A 19,281-nucleotide genomic window follows, 5' to 3' on the forward strand; every position below is an offset into this window, starting at 1 on the left:
TCTAATCTAATCTAATCTAATCTAATCTAAATCAACTGCCTTTTAGTTTAAAACCACCCACCCTCATCCAGCAATCACAGGCCCTACTGGCAAGTCCCTCTCCAGCTTTCTCACAGACGCCTTTATGTACTGGAAGGTGCAGTAACATCTCCCCAGAGTCTTCTCCAGGCTGAATAACCCTAACTGTCTCAGCTTGCCCACACAGGAGAGGTGCTCCAGCCCTCAGATCCTTTTCGTGGCCTGCTCTGGAGCCACTCTAACATGTCTGTTTTTCCTGTCCTTAGGAATGCAGAACTGTATGCAGTTCTTCAGGTTGGGACTCTGTTAAGAGAGTGGAACAGAGCAGCATAATCATCTTCCTCAACTTGCTGGCAACTTTCTGGGCTATTAGTGAACATTGTCAGCTCACAGACACCATTTCGTTCACCAGCACGCCCAAGTCCTTTTTGTCGGAGCTGCTCTTGATCCCTTCATCCACCAAACTCTGCTGATACTGGGGGTTACCCTGACCCAAGGGCCAGACCTTGTACTTGGCCTTGTTGAACCCCATGAGACTGCCATGGGTCCACACTGCAAGTTTGTCCAGATGCCTCTGGATGGCATCCTGTCCCTCACACATGTCAACTGCACCATTCAGTTTTGTGCGGCCTGCAGATTTGGTGAAAGTGCACTCAATCCCATCATCTATGTCATTAATGAGGATATCAAACAGTACAGGTCCCAGTACAGACCCCTGAGGAACATCTCTTATCACCAATGTCCACTGGGGTCCAAGATACATAAGCAACAAAAAATACCCAGGGATCCAACAAAGAAACAGGAGTTTGCAGCTGCAGTTACTCATGTCCATGACCATTACATTCCAACCATTACACCACATTATACAGCTGATTAAACTTCATATTCTCAACTCACAGATCTGTTTGTGTATTTCATTGATAAAACACAATAAAAGCATAAAGAGTTAGGATCTCATGCAACAAAAGCAAGAACACACAAAACCAGGAAATATCTAGTAAACCGCATATTCTGAGAAGCTTAGGAGGATGCCAGAAAGAAGGCAGCTGTAGCTCAAGCTATTATTCAGTCTTTCAAAAAGGGAGTAAGAGCAGCTGTCCAGCATGACATTTTGATCTAACCCATTTAACATCTTAAACTGTTCATTGCATCTGTATTAAAACACAGGAAGTGACACAAGTACTGAGAAAAAGCAAGCACATTAAATGAGTTCCAAGGGGTTTTTAACTAAGAATCTAAAATAGATTTACTACTTTCAGGACTGGGGGGTCTCCACAATAAATGCCAAATTCAAAATGACAAGGTAGAACTTAGCAACAAGATGCACTGCAGAGAAGTAAGAAAGAATGAAAAATTATCATCTTATCTTGGTGCAACAGAAGTCACAATACTCAAAAACAGGGATGATCCTCAGACCTCCCTGATACATTGCAATTATATGACTCTATGCATTACTGGGATTATTCAATTGATCTACCGTAACAGCTCCAGTGTATCATGTAAATACATATTTAAGGCCTTTTAAAAAAGTGTATTTTGATTCATTATTGCATAACAACTCGTGTAGACCCGCCTTAGCTTATGGATCATTAACCTGAAACAACATAAAGGTTCTTTCCAAGACTAATGTCTATCAAATCATTTTTGTGGCTGTGCCTAGACATTTGCCATTTATTTGTGTTGTCTTATACATCTGGAGTTCTTGCATAAAAACATTCATTCTAGTGCAAGTGCTGTGTAATGTTAAGATGTACTTTTTTTTTTCCACATGAGAGACACACAGACATGGATGATACTCTGAGGAACTCAGGCATGTGACAGTTTCCTAAACTTATGCTCTGAAATCTTCAGGAGTGAAATTTCCCTGGTTTTTCCCCAGAAATTCAAACAGGTTTCACTATCTAGTACTCATTGTTTTAAGATCAATGAATCTATTAAAAGAAATATCAGCTTTATGTTTTCATGCATATAGTAGAATATGTACACAAAAATTTATTTCTAAACCAGCTGTGTTGCTTATATTCTTCCAAAGACTGCAATTATTTTTTTGCATGCATATAAGAAGAAGAAACATGCAAAATAACACACTGATAAAAAAAAAGGTCATTGATCATGAAAGTCATATTTTAGCTAAAAGTACACTTAGGTACCTTCACGCATAAAGGGAGAAGTGAGATCAAAACTGGACTACTCCTATGCTTGAAACAATGCTGTTTTAAGTCACTCTCTGGAAGACAGATTTTGTTTTACTTGTAATGAATCTCCATCTCCATAAGAGAAAGTTCACAAACTATCTTAATGGAGGAAGCGACCACAAAAAGTGCACCAGCATTCTCCTGCTACTTTGCTATCACACCTATATGAACAAATGAAAGTTAAGCCTCTTAAATACTAAAATATTTAAGACAACTGTTGGTATCCTAGAATTATAGTCATACAGAGCAGTTTAGGTTGGCAGGAACCTTAAAGACTAACCCACCTTCCGTGGTTAAGGACACCTTACTAAGCATCTTCCCTGTGAGGACAGGCTTCAGCCTAGAGAAGAGAAGGCTCTGGAGAGACATTAGAGCACCTTCCAGTACGTAAAGGTAGCTAAAAGGGAGCTGGAGAGGGACTTCTATAAGGGCATGTAATGACTGGACAAGAGATAACAGCTTTAAGCTGACAGAAGGTAGGTTTACACTGGATGTTAGGAAAAAGTCATTGTGAGGATGGTGAGGCAGTAGAACAGGTTGGCCAGAGAAGTTGTGGATTCTTTAAGTTTTTTTAACTATCTAACACTTCGAAAATAAGCATTCCAGTGATACTCTGACAATAGAGTTCCTTTTTCCTGTAATAATAAGGCTAGAGGAAGCCTTTCATCTCTGAAAAACACATCTCATTCCTGAGAGATGTAAGGTCCCCTCTGTATGTAAGCACAAAAGTACCTTTGTGCTCCACAAGAACATTATTGCCACTGCTACAAGGCCTGATGCTCATATTGTGAAATGTCCCAGTCTTGACCTGTAAAGCTCATTGTTTGAGTTTGTTACGTCAGCCAGAGGTTAGTGCCAGGTATCTGGTGTGAAACCCACTTTAAACATAGCACAGGAAACAGCAAATACCTTGAAGATATGAAAGGAACTGAAAACAGAGGATTCAGTAAATCAAACAACTCAACTGTTAAGTGATGGTCAGCGCTATATGCTAGAGGGCTGTTTCTACCTCAAGTAGCAGCAGCTGAGCAAGGGAAAAATATCCAAAAATCAGAAGGTTGCACACTGCCATTCGGGGAAGTAGTGCTCTTCCTGCAGTGCAGAGCGCTTAGAACAGGAACAGAAAACAACAAACATGAACTTGAAAAAGGATAGAAATCTGCTATTGGAAACTGGAGAGAATTGTCAGAATTGGAAAATGGGGGAGTAGAAGAAACAATGTGCCCAGTAAATTCTGCCTTCCCTCACTGAAGACCTCTTGAGCCTGATCACTTCAGCCAAAGTCCATCAAGCATCACAGCTATCACTGCTAACTATACATCTCCAACTTCATGGTATGACACTTCCAGGAAATTAAAGAAGCCATTAAAACCTCTTTTGAATGTTCAGCAGGAGCAGGTATCTAAAATTACAGAGTTTGTTCATTGCATACTCATTTGTAATGACAGCATTTTTTGTACGAAAAAAGGAAAATAAAAAAACCAACCCAGTAAAGCCTTGGTTTAAAATTTAAAGCTGATTCAATTTAATGTTTTTTAATTCCCCCCATATATATAAATATACAATGACATTCAGTTTCAACAGTTTCCAAATACAGAAAAAGATTTGGCCAGCTATTCAGAAAACAAAAACAAGGGAGCAAGAGGCAACTTGCCACAACTCTTCTGCCCACAGCAATAACCAGAAAAAAAATGACTTTCTGAGGGAAGCAGAAGAATGTAAGTTTACCATGGCACTTATAAAGGTCATGTGTTTTTGCAACAGTACATCTGTATGCCAGACTGGTCAAACCCTTGAGCAATCCCACATCATGTTGGAGAAGATGAATCGAAAAACCTTTCCCAAGAAAGACATTATGAAACAACAGCTAATAGGTTACCCGGACCTCACAGGTAAATGGTGTCTCTGGCAGGACTAAGGGATTACAGGCAAAAGGACAACGATCCTGATTAAAATTCCCATCACTGGACAATCATGAAGGGGGAAGCCAGCTCTGGAGTTAGAGGAAAGAACACGATCACATGACACCACCTGTATCTACTCACTTTGGTATGTACTTGGACAGGATTAAGTATGCAAAAATCAAGTAGAAAAATAAAGCACATCCCGAGTAGACTGAAAAAACAATGACAGAAAACAGATTCAAAAGCCTCAAAACAAAAAAGTCAAATGGACACTGAACAATCACCTGTAGTACATTCTTCCCATGCTTTTAAGAAGAAATAAAGTGATTCCATCCACTTCATGAAGTTTTGTTTATAGGGTTTAAACATATAATAGTGTTAAACATTATTCAATCACACACATTCACCTGAAATAAGTTATCAAATATTCAGGGATGATGCTCAATCAAAAAAGAAAAACCTCATACAATAATAAAATAAAAATAGTAAATGCAACTTGTCATTTTATTCCTGCACATTTCTGTTGTTTTCAGTCTGATGAATTTGAAGCATCTCTTGATAGCCATTTCCAGTTCAAGGTCTCACTGAAAATAGTTGTTTACAGGTATATTTGCACTGTTACATAAATATTTTTAAAGCATGTGACTGCATATATCCAAATACACCAATTTCTACACAAAATTCCAAGGTAAGAATTTTACCATTTCTTCACCACAACTTTTAGAGATCATTTGAAGACTTAAGTGCTAATCTGGTAAAGACTGTGTAAAAGGAAAGCATTATTCCCATCCAAGAAATAAAAATAATAATAAACTTCCATATCCCCTAACAAATAAAAACAGTAACAAAAAACAATTCACATACCCCAACAATCCTTTTCATTGCATCCAGCTTTGCAGAATCTTTACTGCTTTCCAACATTTGTTTTAGGTCTTCATTCCTGTGGTAAAAATACAGTAAAGCATCAATTAGAAAAACTAAAAAATCAAACCAGAATACCTTTTTGTAGGCTTGCATCAGCTCAGCAACTTATGGTGAAGCACTACTCCCTCTTGCCCACTTTTAATTTTTTTTTACTCTGTATAATGAAGTGTTTAGCAAAAGAATGTAACAGATTCTAAAAACAACGTAAGACCATGCAACTTCAATCTGCTGTTAAGTGAACCTGTCTCGAAGGCTGAAATCCTAAAGCACAAGAAGAGCTTAGTTCAAATCAACAACTCATTCACTTCTCCCTTGTCCTCCAGAGAGGGCCAGATGTAACAACTAGAAGTTGGCGTGTTTGTGTTAAAATATAATATCAGCTTATGTAAGTCACTGAAAAATCCAAACTTCAGTATGCTCTGAATTTCACTAAGAATCACGGATATAACCTTGTGCTCCTACCTGCCTTTCTGGACTGCAATTTGCTATCCTCTATGCTAAGGATTAAAAGCCTCAGATCTGAAGTACGCTCTACCAGTTGTAGGACTAAGACAGCTTGATGATTAGACACATACAGTGTCCAATCACTTTTAAGAGCTGAAATAAAATTCTCTCACAAAAATATCAAGTTAATAAGAATGTTCTCTTGTAGATACAGCTTTTTATTAGCTGTCACTAATAAGAAACCTCATCCTGCTCGGCTTTTTAGAAGTAAACAGATCACAGTCTAACTGCACTTATAGAGTATGAAGGTTTACAAAAAAAGATTCTTTGAAGAAACAGCTTTTTTGTAACATCTAGATTGCCTGATTTACTGAAAGATAAAAGTAGATAGAAACTTGAGACACCTGAAATATTCTGAAGAACTCTGAAGACTTTCCAAGTTCAAACCCTGTGAACTTTCAAACAAGTGAAAGGCAACACAGTGGGTAGACCATAGTGGGACACCAGATGCCCACAAAGCCATTCTTTCTCTCCCTTCCTGAAGCAAGATGGGGGTGATAGAATAGGATGTAAAAAACCTCATGTGTCAAGATAAAGACAGTTTAATAAAGCAAAAGCAAAGGCTGCATGCAGAGGGAAAAGAAAACAAAACATTTATTCTCTACTTCACATCAGCAAGCAATGTCCAGCCACTTCCCCAGGAGGCAGGGTTTTAGTAGACTTAGCAGTTGCTCTGGAAGACCAATAAGAAAGAAGAAGAAAGAACGCCCACCCATTTTCCTTGTTCTTCACTTTTATTGATGACCAGTCATCATATGGTATGGAATATCCCCTTGGTCTGCCTGGACCATGAGTCCTGGCCACACATCCTTCAAGGTTTTGCCCAACTCCAGGCTGGTAGGGAAGGGGGATATTGGAGAGGCAGTCTTGACTCCTGTGTGAGCGCTGCTCAGCAACAGCAACAACACTGGTGTGTTACCAACATCGTTCTCACTACAAATACAAAGCACAGCATGATGAAGACTGCTGCAAGGGAAAATAATTCCATCTCAGCCAGATCAAATATATCCAGACACGATTTTAAAAGTGAATGCAGAGCCTGGATATATATTGATTTATCACTGCTCTCATAATTTCATATGAGAAGGTGTAAGCCAAAGCTGGAATTAGTTACAAAGAGAAAAAATATTGTCATTCATTTGGTCATAAACCCTTTAGTGTTTTTCCTACTTGCAAGGGACAGAATCACTCTAAAAGAAATTTCCTCATACTTTCAGAACCAGTACTGCATCTGCTTTGTGCCTCCCCACAAGAAATCCACATTGCCCACATTCCAGTACACATCCATGTAAGAACTGCAACCAGATGGAAAAAAACCCCCAAAAACAAAACAATCAACACATTTCCTACTAAGCTAAGGTATCCTAAAATTTAGGATAACTACATGCAACTTACAATTTAAGTCTAATTCCTTTTTCAAATCTAAGTGTTTAATGAAATAATTGGAGCAATCTATTAGAGATTCCCTATACTGTCAATGTTGGCTTCACTTGACAGCCTAATATTTAATGATTCTCTTAAAAAAAAGAAAAAAGGAAAAAAAAAGGAAACATTCCATTTCCTTGCCTGCTTTAGTACCACTTCACAAATATCACTGGTAACTCCCTATTTTGTCTGCATCACACTCAAAGGTTTTTACCATCTTTAGCTACTCATGGACTATGTTCAAAGATCTATAAGGTCAGTCTTCTATTTGTTACATTTGTTTGATTGTGTATTTGGTCATTTAAAACGTATGTCCCATTCAATTTTGTCCTGCAGTTTTGCATACTGCTCCCATCAGCTTAGTAAGTCTATAGCTGGACACCTTCCTCAAAGGCAAATTGTAGCACACAAGGTACCTTCTTGTAACACCACTCAAGGTTGATAGATCTGTTAAAAATAACTAATGCTGTGATGCCATATGTGTTTTCCTATTATCCACATTCCCGTTCCAGGATAAAGTCACACCTTTCTCTAGATTAAACTCTACATTTTTTGATTTGACTCGAAGATGCTTGTATTCACCTCTACATCACCACACTTCTTTTAGTCACTCTATATTTTCCCCTCAGATCCATATCCTTATTTTTTATATCAGAAATAAAGTATTTGTTGGTTTGAGGCTATACATAAAATATCATTAATAATTTGGGCTTTTTACCTTTTAATCCATCTGTATAGTTCCATTTCCTACGTTTTAGGAAGAGTAGCTTTGATTTAATTTTTGGCAGCTCTCGTTATTCCCATCACTCTTGGCCACAGGAACAGCTGATTTTGCTGACCATTCCTACTCAGCTATTCCTCATAGGATACCAAGTAAGTCTCAGGTTTTTTTGATCAGCTTGTAGTACTTTGCCTGACACTTTGCTCTAGCTGGATACAGAAACTCAGAAACCTCCAATTCCTTTTGCTTAAGTCATAATTCTTCCCTGTGCGGGAATCTGTACAACATGGTAAGAAAAGTTACACAGCAAAAAGACAAGACTTGATTCAAAAAGTTGTTTTTAGTCCTATGCTCCTGGTTCCAGTTTCCTACTGTTGTTGCAAAATGTGAAATTTGTAAAAATTTTCTTAAGAAAGGATGTTCTTTGATGTTTCACCTTTGTATACTTTCAAGCCTAATCAACAACAAATGAGATTCAATCTATGAAATGGATAGCAGCTAACAAGCGAGTTCACAGCGAGGTCTTTGTGTTAGAAAGACTAACTACTTGACTGTAGAATTGCCTTGTTAACGTTTAGGGCTTGATATGTTTCAATGATCTCAGACCCCAGCTGAGGCTAGCAAAGCCTGGGAAGAAGGACACACCCCTGAGGGCAGACCAAGAATGCAAATTTGATGGGCCACAACAACATTCTGCAGGACCACCAAGACAAAGAGTAAACTAATAAAGACAACTCAGCAATAGTGTGGAATCAGCTCCAACTGGATAAAAGGCAATTCTGGCAGGGAGAGACTATGACCACAGCCCACTGATTTAAAAAATCACTGACCCAGAACAAGAGAAAGGCTGAGCATGTGAACCAGTTATCATGAGAAGTGAGAAATTCATTAACCAATAGAAAGTAGAATACTAATCAACAAACAAACAAAGAAGAATATGTCAACAAAGCGGAAAATGTAGAAATAATAATTTGAGTTTGAGGATGAAGTAGCAAAAATGGAGGAAGTTACACACAACAAGATCCAAGTACATGATGAAGACTGTCCCCCAGAATGTAACAAACAACAAGAAAAAGGTGAATTTAAGATGTAAAGACAGAAGAATGTTTATTGATGAGCTCTACTTCTAAATGCTTATAGAAAACATTCTATCATACACTTCAAATGAAAACATTTTGAACTGTTAGCTGGGAAGATATAAACCACAGAAATTTATATATGAAGATCTGTTTTCAACCAATCTTATTTCCATATGAGAAAAGTGGCAGGGGAAAACATAAAGGAAAAAAAAATTAGAAATTAAACAACAGTTCTTGATGAATCAATTTGGAAATCAATTGTTACTTGAATAGATGGTTTGTTTGGTTTTTTAAATATCTTTTCTAACAAATAATAATCCAGGATTAGCAAATATTAGATACTTACAGAGTAAAATATTGCTCCATACATCCATCTTGATCACCAGCAGCAGCAAGCCTTTTTTCTTCCACAGTTAGATATGGTTTCAGTGTAACACCAAAGTTTTTCCCTTTAAGAGCAGACTTAATAGTGCAAGACACCTCAATTATTTTGCCCAGCATTGTGGAGTTTTGTTCCATTCTTTAAAGTGAAGTATGTAAAAAAACCAATTAAAAAAATCACTGAACTCAACCAAGGTTTCCTGCCTAGAGTGAGGACTACTCTAAAAAAAAAGAAAATCTTACAAAGTAACAGGATATGCACTCCCTTGCTGTTTTAACTTCCAGAAACAAATACCATATGCAAATTTCAAAGGTCATTTCCCTCCAAAAACAACTCTTATCAGAGCCTCAATGAACAATGGGAAAAGCAAATGCATTTCAGTACTTTGTAATATAATTTACTGTACAGTACAAGTATTTTCATATTCTGATCATTAAGAAGTTTTAAGGAAATTTCAATCTTTTAATAAAAGTCCTCTAAATAGAAATAAATGTAAACATAAATGTATGCTTTGCAGTCACACTAGGGTTCATGTTTCTATACTCATTAGTTATGCTGAGGTGACAGTTCCTCAATACACAATCCTAGACAAATACTTTCTTTATCACTTACTTTCACTTGCCAGGGGCTCAGGAAAATGCAAGCAACCCTCAGCTGCATCAATACCTTTGCCTCTACCTGTGAAAACTTTGAGAGACTTTACACTTACAGAGCTAGGTACACATTATAGATGATTGAAATATAAACTTTATTACTTCAGGAGCAACACCAGGTTTAAATAAACCTAATCTGATAGTTGACAAATTATGTGGAACTATACGAAGCACGAAAGTAATGGTCCCAACAACAGCAGATGAAAAAAGACCAAACTTTTGGCAGAGTATCGATATATAGTCTCAGCCGTTTTCCCTAGCAGTAGGAAGAGTTAAAATCACTCTCCAAGAGTGATTAAAAGACAAACCCCAGAAAAACAGGAAGATTCCCACCTATCTGCCCAATGATGTATTCTAAGAACCCTATGAGACTTCCCTTGAGTGCCCAAGCTATAATCTAGTGTCTTAACATCTACTTCAATATAGGCCTACTGTTCTCAAAAGTTGCAAGCTGAAAGCACTGCTATAGACAACAATTAGAAATATTATACTCATATGAAATATTAAGTATGTGCTATGAAATATGATCTTTAGTACTTGTATAACATCTACCATAAAAGGCAACAAGTCAATTATTAATGTATTAAAAAATCAGTTCCCAGCTGCCTTTGTAATCTTTAGCACCACAGGCTTGCATTCCTAAGTATTACAATTTGAAAGTTAAAGTAGTATAAATTAGAAATGCAAACTCATCACCTAACTTTCACAGCAGGAATCACACATGACAGATTTGCAATGACACAACATGACGGACATCATAAAACACATCCAAAATATGTTCTCCTTGAAACATTGGTTGAATGTTAAGCAGAAGTAGTTGGTTTCTAACTTTCTTCTATGTTTTTATATTTTTTACTTGTAGCATTTAAGATATACACTATTTTTTCTTTCTACATGAAAATACTGCTTTCCTCATACCTTCGTACCATTTATAGACACAATAAGGGTATGAGTATCGTAGGACCAGTGACAGACCTACCAGTTTGGACTCAACTTATAGGTGTTTCTACCAGAAAGAAACAAAAACCACCAGCTAATCTTTTCTAGTTCTCATGCTCTTTCTTGTGGCCTCTATTCTTCTGCCATTAAAAAAGGAATAAGCCACGTCTTTACAACTGCCCCAAAATAAAAGAGTATGGTGGGTGTAGTGGTGTGGTAAGTATATGGAGTGTAAGGAACAAAAAAAAGGACAAAAAACAACCTTAGATCTTGACAGTCACAAGATTATGCTTTAAAAGCCTGGCATCCTATGCCAGAAAACACTTTGATCACCTTACTCTGCATGTTGATTATGGCAAAGAAGCATCCAAAAGAAAAATTCTGAATATGCCATACTAATGTCAGCAGACACCTGGTCACTAAAACTGGCATCTTGCTGAGATTAAGCCTAAGATCACAGATTCCAATGCACAATATTACCCACTTCTACAGAAAAATAAAGGTAGGCATAACTGTATATCACTGAGGTTTAAACAGCTATGTCAGCAATAAATCTGGGCCTCTGTCTCAGTTATTTTGCCTTCCCATAGGAACTATGACAAACTTGCAGTTATACTAAAATATTAATCCAGAATCTGTGGCATTTGTCACTGCATTGCCATGTTCCTAAGAACTATTACTAAGCAAACACTTGCTCCACTCTGGTAAAATACACATTTATTTTCTATCGGTTTTAGCAACACTGTAAGATTAAATCCACAGATTTTCAAGTTTTGCTACAGTTTTGACATGCCAGTTACTCACAAAAGTCACCCACTAATCATGAGCCTTCATAGTAATTAAGCAGAAGATTCATGAGTATCAAAACTGCAACTGAAGCCCAACTAGCAATGCAACAATAACCTCGGGAACAGCTGTAATCCCCTCAAGGAAAGGACAGTGAATTCTAAACAAACAAACCCTGGTGAGACAGAAGATCTTCACATACAAATATAGCACTATAGCACTGTAAGGAAAAAATTAGGAAGTGGTAAACAAATCCACCACTGGGGAAGAAGAAAGCTTCACCAGTTTTGATATTATGGAATAAAGCTCTTATAGAACAGAAGCTACAGAAGTCTCATTGCATTGAGTTTTAACAATGCATTTCTTGTTTCAAGTTTTCCACCCACTGTATAACTTCAGTTACACAGTACCAATTGCACTGTTCTTGCATTCAAGAGACTTCAGTTGGAAGGACATACTTTTAGCCAGAGCAAAATAATTTTTGTTTTTTTGGCCTTCAATATGAAATTCAAAATACTGTGGATGTTACCAAGTTTGAAGCAGAAAATACATATTTACAGAGCAGTGTAACCTTTACTCTTGCCACCTAAGCAGCAATGAAATCCTAGGGAACATCCCACATTTCCTGAAAAAATTAATTTTTTTTTCTTGACATTTTACTGGTACTGCAAATTGCTTAAAATAAATTGGTTTATTCTAGGTCATACTATTGTGTAAACTGTAAACAAGTTTGAATTTAACATTTAAAGAGGAACTGCAAATTAATTTCAGACCCATAAAACACAGAAGCTTAACTGGTAGCAAATATATGCTGCAATTTGAGTTAATTTTGTTGATTTAGTGTTCTCTTCTAGTAGGAAAGTCAGAAATCTGAGTTTCACTGTGTTGTGGTCTATGCTATAAACTGTTTGAACGACATCTTGTGGTGCTGTTCAGTACTACCATTCTTTTCCATTATAGCATTTACTTCTAATTCACAACACAGAATTCAACTACTACTTCAAGAAAGCCTTGAATCATATGGCTATGAGTGTAGCTGTTCTATGGTTTAAAGAGAAATCGAGGTAAGAATTTACTTCTTTTTCAGCCACCCCTGATTTTTCAATCTGAAAAAGAAGCACATTATGCAAAAAGCAAACTAAATAGTTTTAAAGGATAGACTAGAGATGTGAGGGAAACCAGGATGATTGTAGTATCCTGTAAGGGTGAGAGTCACAGAGAACAAAACCAGTTATAGTCTGATCAGAAGCATAATTTAACTAGTTTAATTGTTAACTTTGCCACTAATTTCTCAAAGCACTTGCAATCTGGATGTTTAGTTACACTCTTTCTGTCCCATTGAGGAAACAGGAAAGTGTAAAGTTAAAAATTAAATAAAGCATCTCCCAGTTCTCTGTTGTGAATGGATACAACCTGAGCAACACTTGAGCAACTCAGTGCATCAACACCTGTTAAGTTGCTGCTACCACCATCATCAATGCAGATATGTAAACTATCTATATTTCAAAAGCTCTAACCAGATTGCAGCTAGTATAACAAAGCAGTTTGAAATCCCTTCTGGGTCAGACTGTGATTTGAGCTAACATTATCTGTTGTCAGTACAGTAGTTAAAGATACTTTCACCCAGCAACAAGAAATGTTGTCTGAAAGGATGAAAAGATTCAGTCTTGCAACTGCACTGCATATAACCATTTCTGATAGTACTCACACCACCAATATGGCAGGAAAACTCCAGAGAGAAATCTTCCTCAGTGGAAGACAGTTTTCTGAAGGCTGAAAGAATGTAATCAGAAGTGGTGCTGCCACTTAAATGGCTGAGTCAACTTACAGCCTTTCTTGAGGCTAGTGCTCAGAATTTGCAGACATTTATAGATCTCTTTGCAGCCTTTGATAGTTGTGAAGGGATTATAAGTGAGAAACAGTATCACAGAATAATCTCGGCTGGAAGGGACCCACAAGGATCATTGAGTCCAACCCCTAGTGTTTCCAGCTTTCCCAAAAATATTGAGAAAAGGCTTCTTTGAAAGATACCACCACAGAGGTGGTGTTGCCAGAACCTACTCAATGCTAGTATATTTACATATATGTCCAGGTTTCGGAAACACTGTTTAACAGCATTACAAGGCTGCTCATCTTCTGGCAGAACGTGAAAACCATTCTAGCTTCCTCCAAGTACCAAAACTATCAAGGGGTGGCACAAACAAGAACAGCCTTCAAAAAAAGCAGAACTAAAACTGTGGAATTTCAGCCTTGTAAGACCTGTAGATATGTCTATTTAATACCATTCAGGATGCAGATCAAAGCAAATGTCTAACACAAATAAATGACAATGCAGTAAATATGCAGAAACCACACTGAAGACCTTAAAACTGTAAAACTTGCCTTTTGGAGCAAATAAAAAAGCCACAAAAATATAGTGACTGCATTACAGAGAGCCACAGCAAATCAACAATTCATTGTTTGCATCCTCATATGTGCCAAGCGCATGGCAATAAGAACATATTCACTGTGTGGCACTTCCCATCAGATCTGACAGATTTCAGTTGGACAAATGTTCTGCAATAGCATGCCCACATTTGTACACTGCATTTAGCTCCTATTCTTGTACTGACTAGAGGGTTCAGATTTCATCTTGTAGACTTATCAGTTCATCCAAATCACTCATCTTTGCTGGGTTATACATCCTACCAAAACTGGCATACAACCATATTGGTGGGCACAGGGCCATTGTAACAGATGGAGAAAGAAAGTAGTTTTGCCAGTGAGATAGTGCATGCATCAAGTTTGAATATTAGAGCTGGAGTCTCCTCCAAGAATTTCACAAACAGCAATCTATGTACAATCTCTCCATGACTGGTTGAACAGAATATGCCAAGACAAAACTAGATCAATTTAAGACTACAAGAACACCACTGGCAGCTGTTGAAAGCAAGTTTTTAGCTCCAATGGGTTTGGAAAAGTCTTCTGCACAGAGAACTGGGGAATGAGTATCTTAATGAAATCACCACCTTCAGCTCTCTGCAAAACAGGCTTGCAAATCTCTGCAAAGAAAAATGAGTTTGCAGCACTGCTGAGTTTTCTGACAAATGGCTCAACAAAACATGTAAGCCAGACCTGCAACAAAAAAAATCTAATAAATTACAAACGTATTTTGCTTGGCAGAAATAGTTTAAAGATGCAAATGAGTAAAGTTGAAAATATGTGCTATAAATTTTGCCATCTGCTTCAATACTGCACTTAGCAATTGACATCTACTGATGTTACTCCTATGGTTCACCTCTTGTTACATTTTATCAGCTAAAGCAAAAACTAGTTTTATTGCTGAAATTGTACCACTTCAAAGTACCAAATATTATTATATTCTAATTTTACATGCGGTAAGTTTTGTTTAAAATGCAATTAATATAGATGAAAATCCTCTGTCCACCTGCAATTAGATGTAGGCAGTTATAGCTATAACCAAATACATGCAATTAACAGGGATTCTGTGTTTCTAAGTAGCTCTCCAGGTACTCTTACATGTTGGAAGGTGGTTAGAATTTTCATTCCTCCACTCAGAGCAATAATAATGTAATAAAGCACAATGTAACTATAAAAATATTCTATTAACTCAGGTAATGTGAATCACATAATATTTCTCTACACTAAACAGGAGATTTTGAGATTCCAGCTAGGCAGTGTTTACTGCATGGAGTCCATCAATCTAGAACTATGAGAAATAGCTTGAGGCCCATATGCTGGATTCAGATTGTACGAAGATTCACATAACGTATCAGCTCTTACAAATTTTCTGCTGAAAATTTCTGTTATGGACAGAGACTTCTCTGGAGACTGTTTCCATTACTCTGGGGACCAGAATCTGAGCCTTTCTCTACTTTTTGAAACATGTGAGACATGGGAATATCTAGAATATTTCAGTTCACAGACAAGTGTGAAACGGCCAATTTGGACACACAAATACATTCTTAAAACATAAATACACAATTTTTATAAAGGAATACCATACATGTCATTTCATGTGACAAGTGTGAAAGAGGAAGAGAGGAAAGAGAGCAAAAGGCATCTCCAGTCATGCAACAGGGCCCTTTTCACACAAGAAGGTTGAGATTGATTCATCTCAGGTATGTAAGATCTTTCAATTATTTAGTTATTGAGATGCTTAACAGAATGAACACAAAAAATTCCATACTCCGAACACCAGATCTACTTCATTCATCTAAATAACCAAAAGGCTTTAACAGCACTACATACCAAAACCACAAGTTCTATTTTGCCTCTTTAGTGAGGATTGAATACACAAGAAAAAGCCAGCACCAGTGTAATACATTTGTTATGAAATCTCTTATTCAAGAACAGTTTTAGTTTAGTAAGCACCAGTAAGAAATCAGTTCCTGATATACACGTTGTAATACTACAGAGAGATTAGAAAACCCTCCTCCTTACCGCCTCTCTTTTGTCCTGAACATGTAGTCATCTCACAGAAGCAGACCAAAATTTTATTTTTATGTTTGCTATTTTCTTTCACTGCAGTGGATACATACAGTGTATTATGCAATGAGAAACGATGCTTGCACATGGCGCGTGCAACATAATGCAACTTGCTTATATTAAGATAAAAGATCATTAAATAAACAGTTATTTTTAATAATCTTCTAAGAGTAAAACTTTGCATTTTGTCAGGATAAAGATGTTACCAGGTCAGAAATTTTGATCAACTAAGATATCTTCAATACCAATGGCACATATTTGAACCAAGCTACAACACAAGCATGTACCAAAAATACTATGTTCAGTAATTTATTTGAAATTACATTTTTAATTGAAAGTTAGTGGACAGATCATTGAATGCTAAAGGTAAAAAACACAGCTTTAGCAAGAGAATGACACATAGGCTTTTACACCAAGGGATGTTCAGAGCTTTTAGACGATATGAACTTCAGCAGAGTAGTCCAACTGAAATGTGAGTAAAAAACCAGGACAAATAATTTATATTAGACCAACTTTGGATTTCAGATTTAAGTGTACCAATACTGATTTGTGCCTCTGTGTGGGCTCCTAAGGATCAGGATCAAAAACAACTCATCCTAACAACTTCATTATTTTCTTAACCATTTTGGCCTACTTCTTCATGACAAACAGGGGAAAACGAAGATAAAAGACTGGAACTTTTTCAATGAAGTGCTTACAATACTATCTTGGTACTTATACATCAACTACATTATATTATTCTGATTGACTGGCAACAGGCAAGCACGGGGCTCTGATCTAACATCACTGCACTAATGTTCTGGGCCATAAACTATATATGTATCCCTCTGCTGACAGGGAGTATTTCTTGTATCATCAGTAGACCCAAGGAAGAATTCCACTTCCTCAGCAACAAAAAAGTTTGCCAAGCACTGAAAAAACACAATAATATCAGATATGTGTACTTCAGCAATAATGAGAGACAATCTAGAGAGATCAGCAAACAACCTTTAAAAAACTCTAACAGTAATTTTCATTTAACCCTAAATGCACACATTCATGCAAAAGATGTAAGGACACATCTTGCACTTCCCTGTATTCTCTTGTATTGCCTTGTGCTGAGCAGGTTTCGCACTATTACTAGAGTGAACTATTAGAAATACAATGTATATGCTTGATGAATACTGCGTTTTCCAACTAGAGTGCCACACAGCCGGCTTTTCTAACAATAACCCTCACTTGCAGTCCAGTGGGTTTTTCACACTACACAAATCACCCTCCCTGTACAGCATCTGCTCCTCTACTACCCAATCCTCAACTACTCAGAGCTTAACCACGCAAGTGCTAAGCTGAAGTGAACTGCATTAAGTGAATTGTGGATAACACCCTATTTCAGCAAGAATTTGCTTGTCAGCTACAAAACACCACAGACAGCAATGTCTGTTTTTCTCTCAAGTCATTCCTTTAGAGAATTACATTCCTGTAAGGGTAAGAGCAAGTCTAGAGGAGCAATTAATTAATTTGGCACGCTCACATAGCACAAGCTGCTGGTTCTTCCATATACATGTAGAAAACATCTCAGGACCACAGAGCTGTATTTCCCTAAGATCACTGGGGAGCCTCGGGTAGAATCACTCACTTCAGCTTCTGCATTTAATAAAACAGAGAACCATACTGTATCTGCAAAACAGTCCGATGTTTATGAGTTACTTAGAAAATTATGGCCATGTTCAATGAACAGGATACCCTCCACACCGTGGTAAAAAGAAAGTAGCAAAATAATAGTTTGGAAATAAAGTGCCAAGTTGTTTCTACGGAAGGGGATAAGGAAAGAAGGGTGCAAACAATGTAAATCAGCTAAAACACACAGATCTGCAGAAGCACATTTATACTAGAGCAGAGAAAATTTGAACTGGAATCAAAAAGTGAAGTATTTAGCAAAATAGAAAGGGAAAAAGAAATAAGACTCATCTGGCAAACTGAGGAGGCCCATCAGCTACTGTCTTATAGAGCTAAGCATTAAGAGTGTCTGCAGGTTCATGTTTTCGTGATTTACTCTGCTGTGGCTCACAAATAAACACATCAGTCAAGGTTTCCAGAGCATAGATGTTCTCTTTGTGCAGAACAATCAAACTGAAGACGTAGCAATTGATTTTCTAATGTACATGAGACCTTAAGTTTATGGTGCTTTTTATTGGTTGCTCTTGGAATAGATTTCCAATTTGTTGTAGAATACAATTCCAGCTTAGCAAACCTTTTGATCCTTTCATTTGGACATTCTTCCTCTCCAATCCACTTTTACTTTAAGGAGCTGAAAGCTTTCTGTACCAGTGCACTTGGCTGGGTTTTTTTTACCTTCTCCATTTCCTCATTTTGACTTCCGACCAAGAGACTGTTAACACTGTTAACACCCACTTCGAGCTGGCCACCTCGCACTGATCCACTACATTTCCAGCCATAACTATCACAAACACTTCTTTTTACAAACACTTTTTTTACATATACACATTTGAAGGCAAAATTAGGACAATTCCACCGCGGTTAGCTACCGAAACAGAGGAGAATCGATAAGCAGTTTTTCGAACAAACCAAAAGAAACACTTTACAGATAACCCACTATCTATGCACACTTTAAACGCAAGCAAGCGAACTTTTCCGCGGAGTCACGACAGGAGTCAAGCGGGAGGCCCGGCTTCCCGGCCAGGGCCAGGGGAACTGTCCCTGCCTGTGGGATGCCCCGCCAGCCCAGCGCCGCCCGCCCGCGAGCCCCCTTACTTCTTGGTGTCGCTGCTGAAGAGCCCGAAGGCCGCAGGAGCCGAGGGGGTCACGGTGGGAGCCACCTCCTGCGCCAGCTCGGGCGCCGCCTCTCCGCCCTGCTCGCTGTAAGTGAGCCCGTTGCCGGACATGGTGGTGCCCCTGCTGAAGCCGCTGCTCGCCCGCCCCGCCAAAGTTTCCGTGGCGGCACCCGCGGCGCTGCCGGCCCGGCGCTCTCCCCGGAAGCCGGGCGGTCACGCGGCGGGGGGCGGGGCGGCCCGTCCCGGACGTGCGGCCGGAGCCGCGGCCGCGGGGCCGGGGGAAGGGCCGGGGGAAGGGCCGGGGGAAGGGAAGAGCCGGGCGGCGCCGCCGCGCCTCGACCTGCTCGGCCTCTGCCGGGCCCTTAACAGGCAAAGCTTGGCCTAGAGCGTCGGCTCGTTTGCGGCTTCTAGGGACCGTGTTACGAATGCCAGTACTTCACGCTGACGGTAGAAGCAAGCTGCTTACATATGCGGCGCCAGAAGTTTAAA

General features: G+C 38.4%; 1 protein-coding gene across 1 annotated transcript in view; it reads right to left on the reverse strand.

Annotated features, from left to right (window-relative positions):
* AP3B1 (adaptor related protein complex 3 subunit beta 1) overlaps window positions 1-18,991 on the reverse strand; it is a 153,657-nt gene extending 134,666 nt beyond the window's left edge. Inside the window, exons 1-2 of the mRNA XM_058824532.1 lie at window positions 18,773-18,991; window positions 4,982-5,057 (exon numbers count right to left, since the gene is read on the reverse strand). Of these exons, the coding sequence (XP_058680515.1) occupies window positions 4,982-5,057; window positions 18,773-18,903 (207 nt within the window). The 5' untranslated portion in view covers window positions 18,904-18,991. The remainder of the gene's footprint in view (window positions 1-4,981; window positions 5,058-18,772) is intronic.
* Window positions 18,992-19,281: the final 290 nt, after the last annotated feature.

Source organism: Ammospiza caudacuta, chromosome Z (genome assembly GCF_027887145.1).
Source record: "Ammospiza caudacuta isolate bAmmCau1 chromosome Z, bAmmCau1.pri, whole genome shotgun sequence".
NCBI lineage: Eukaryota > Metazoa > Chordata > Aves > Passeriformes > Passerellidae > Ammospiza > Ammospiza caudacuta.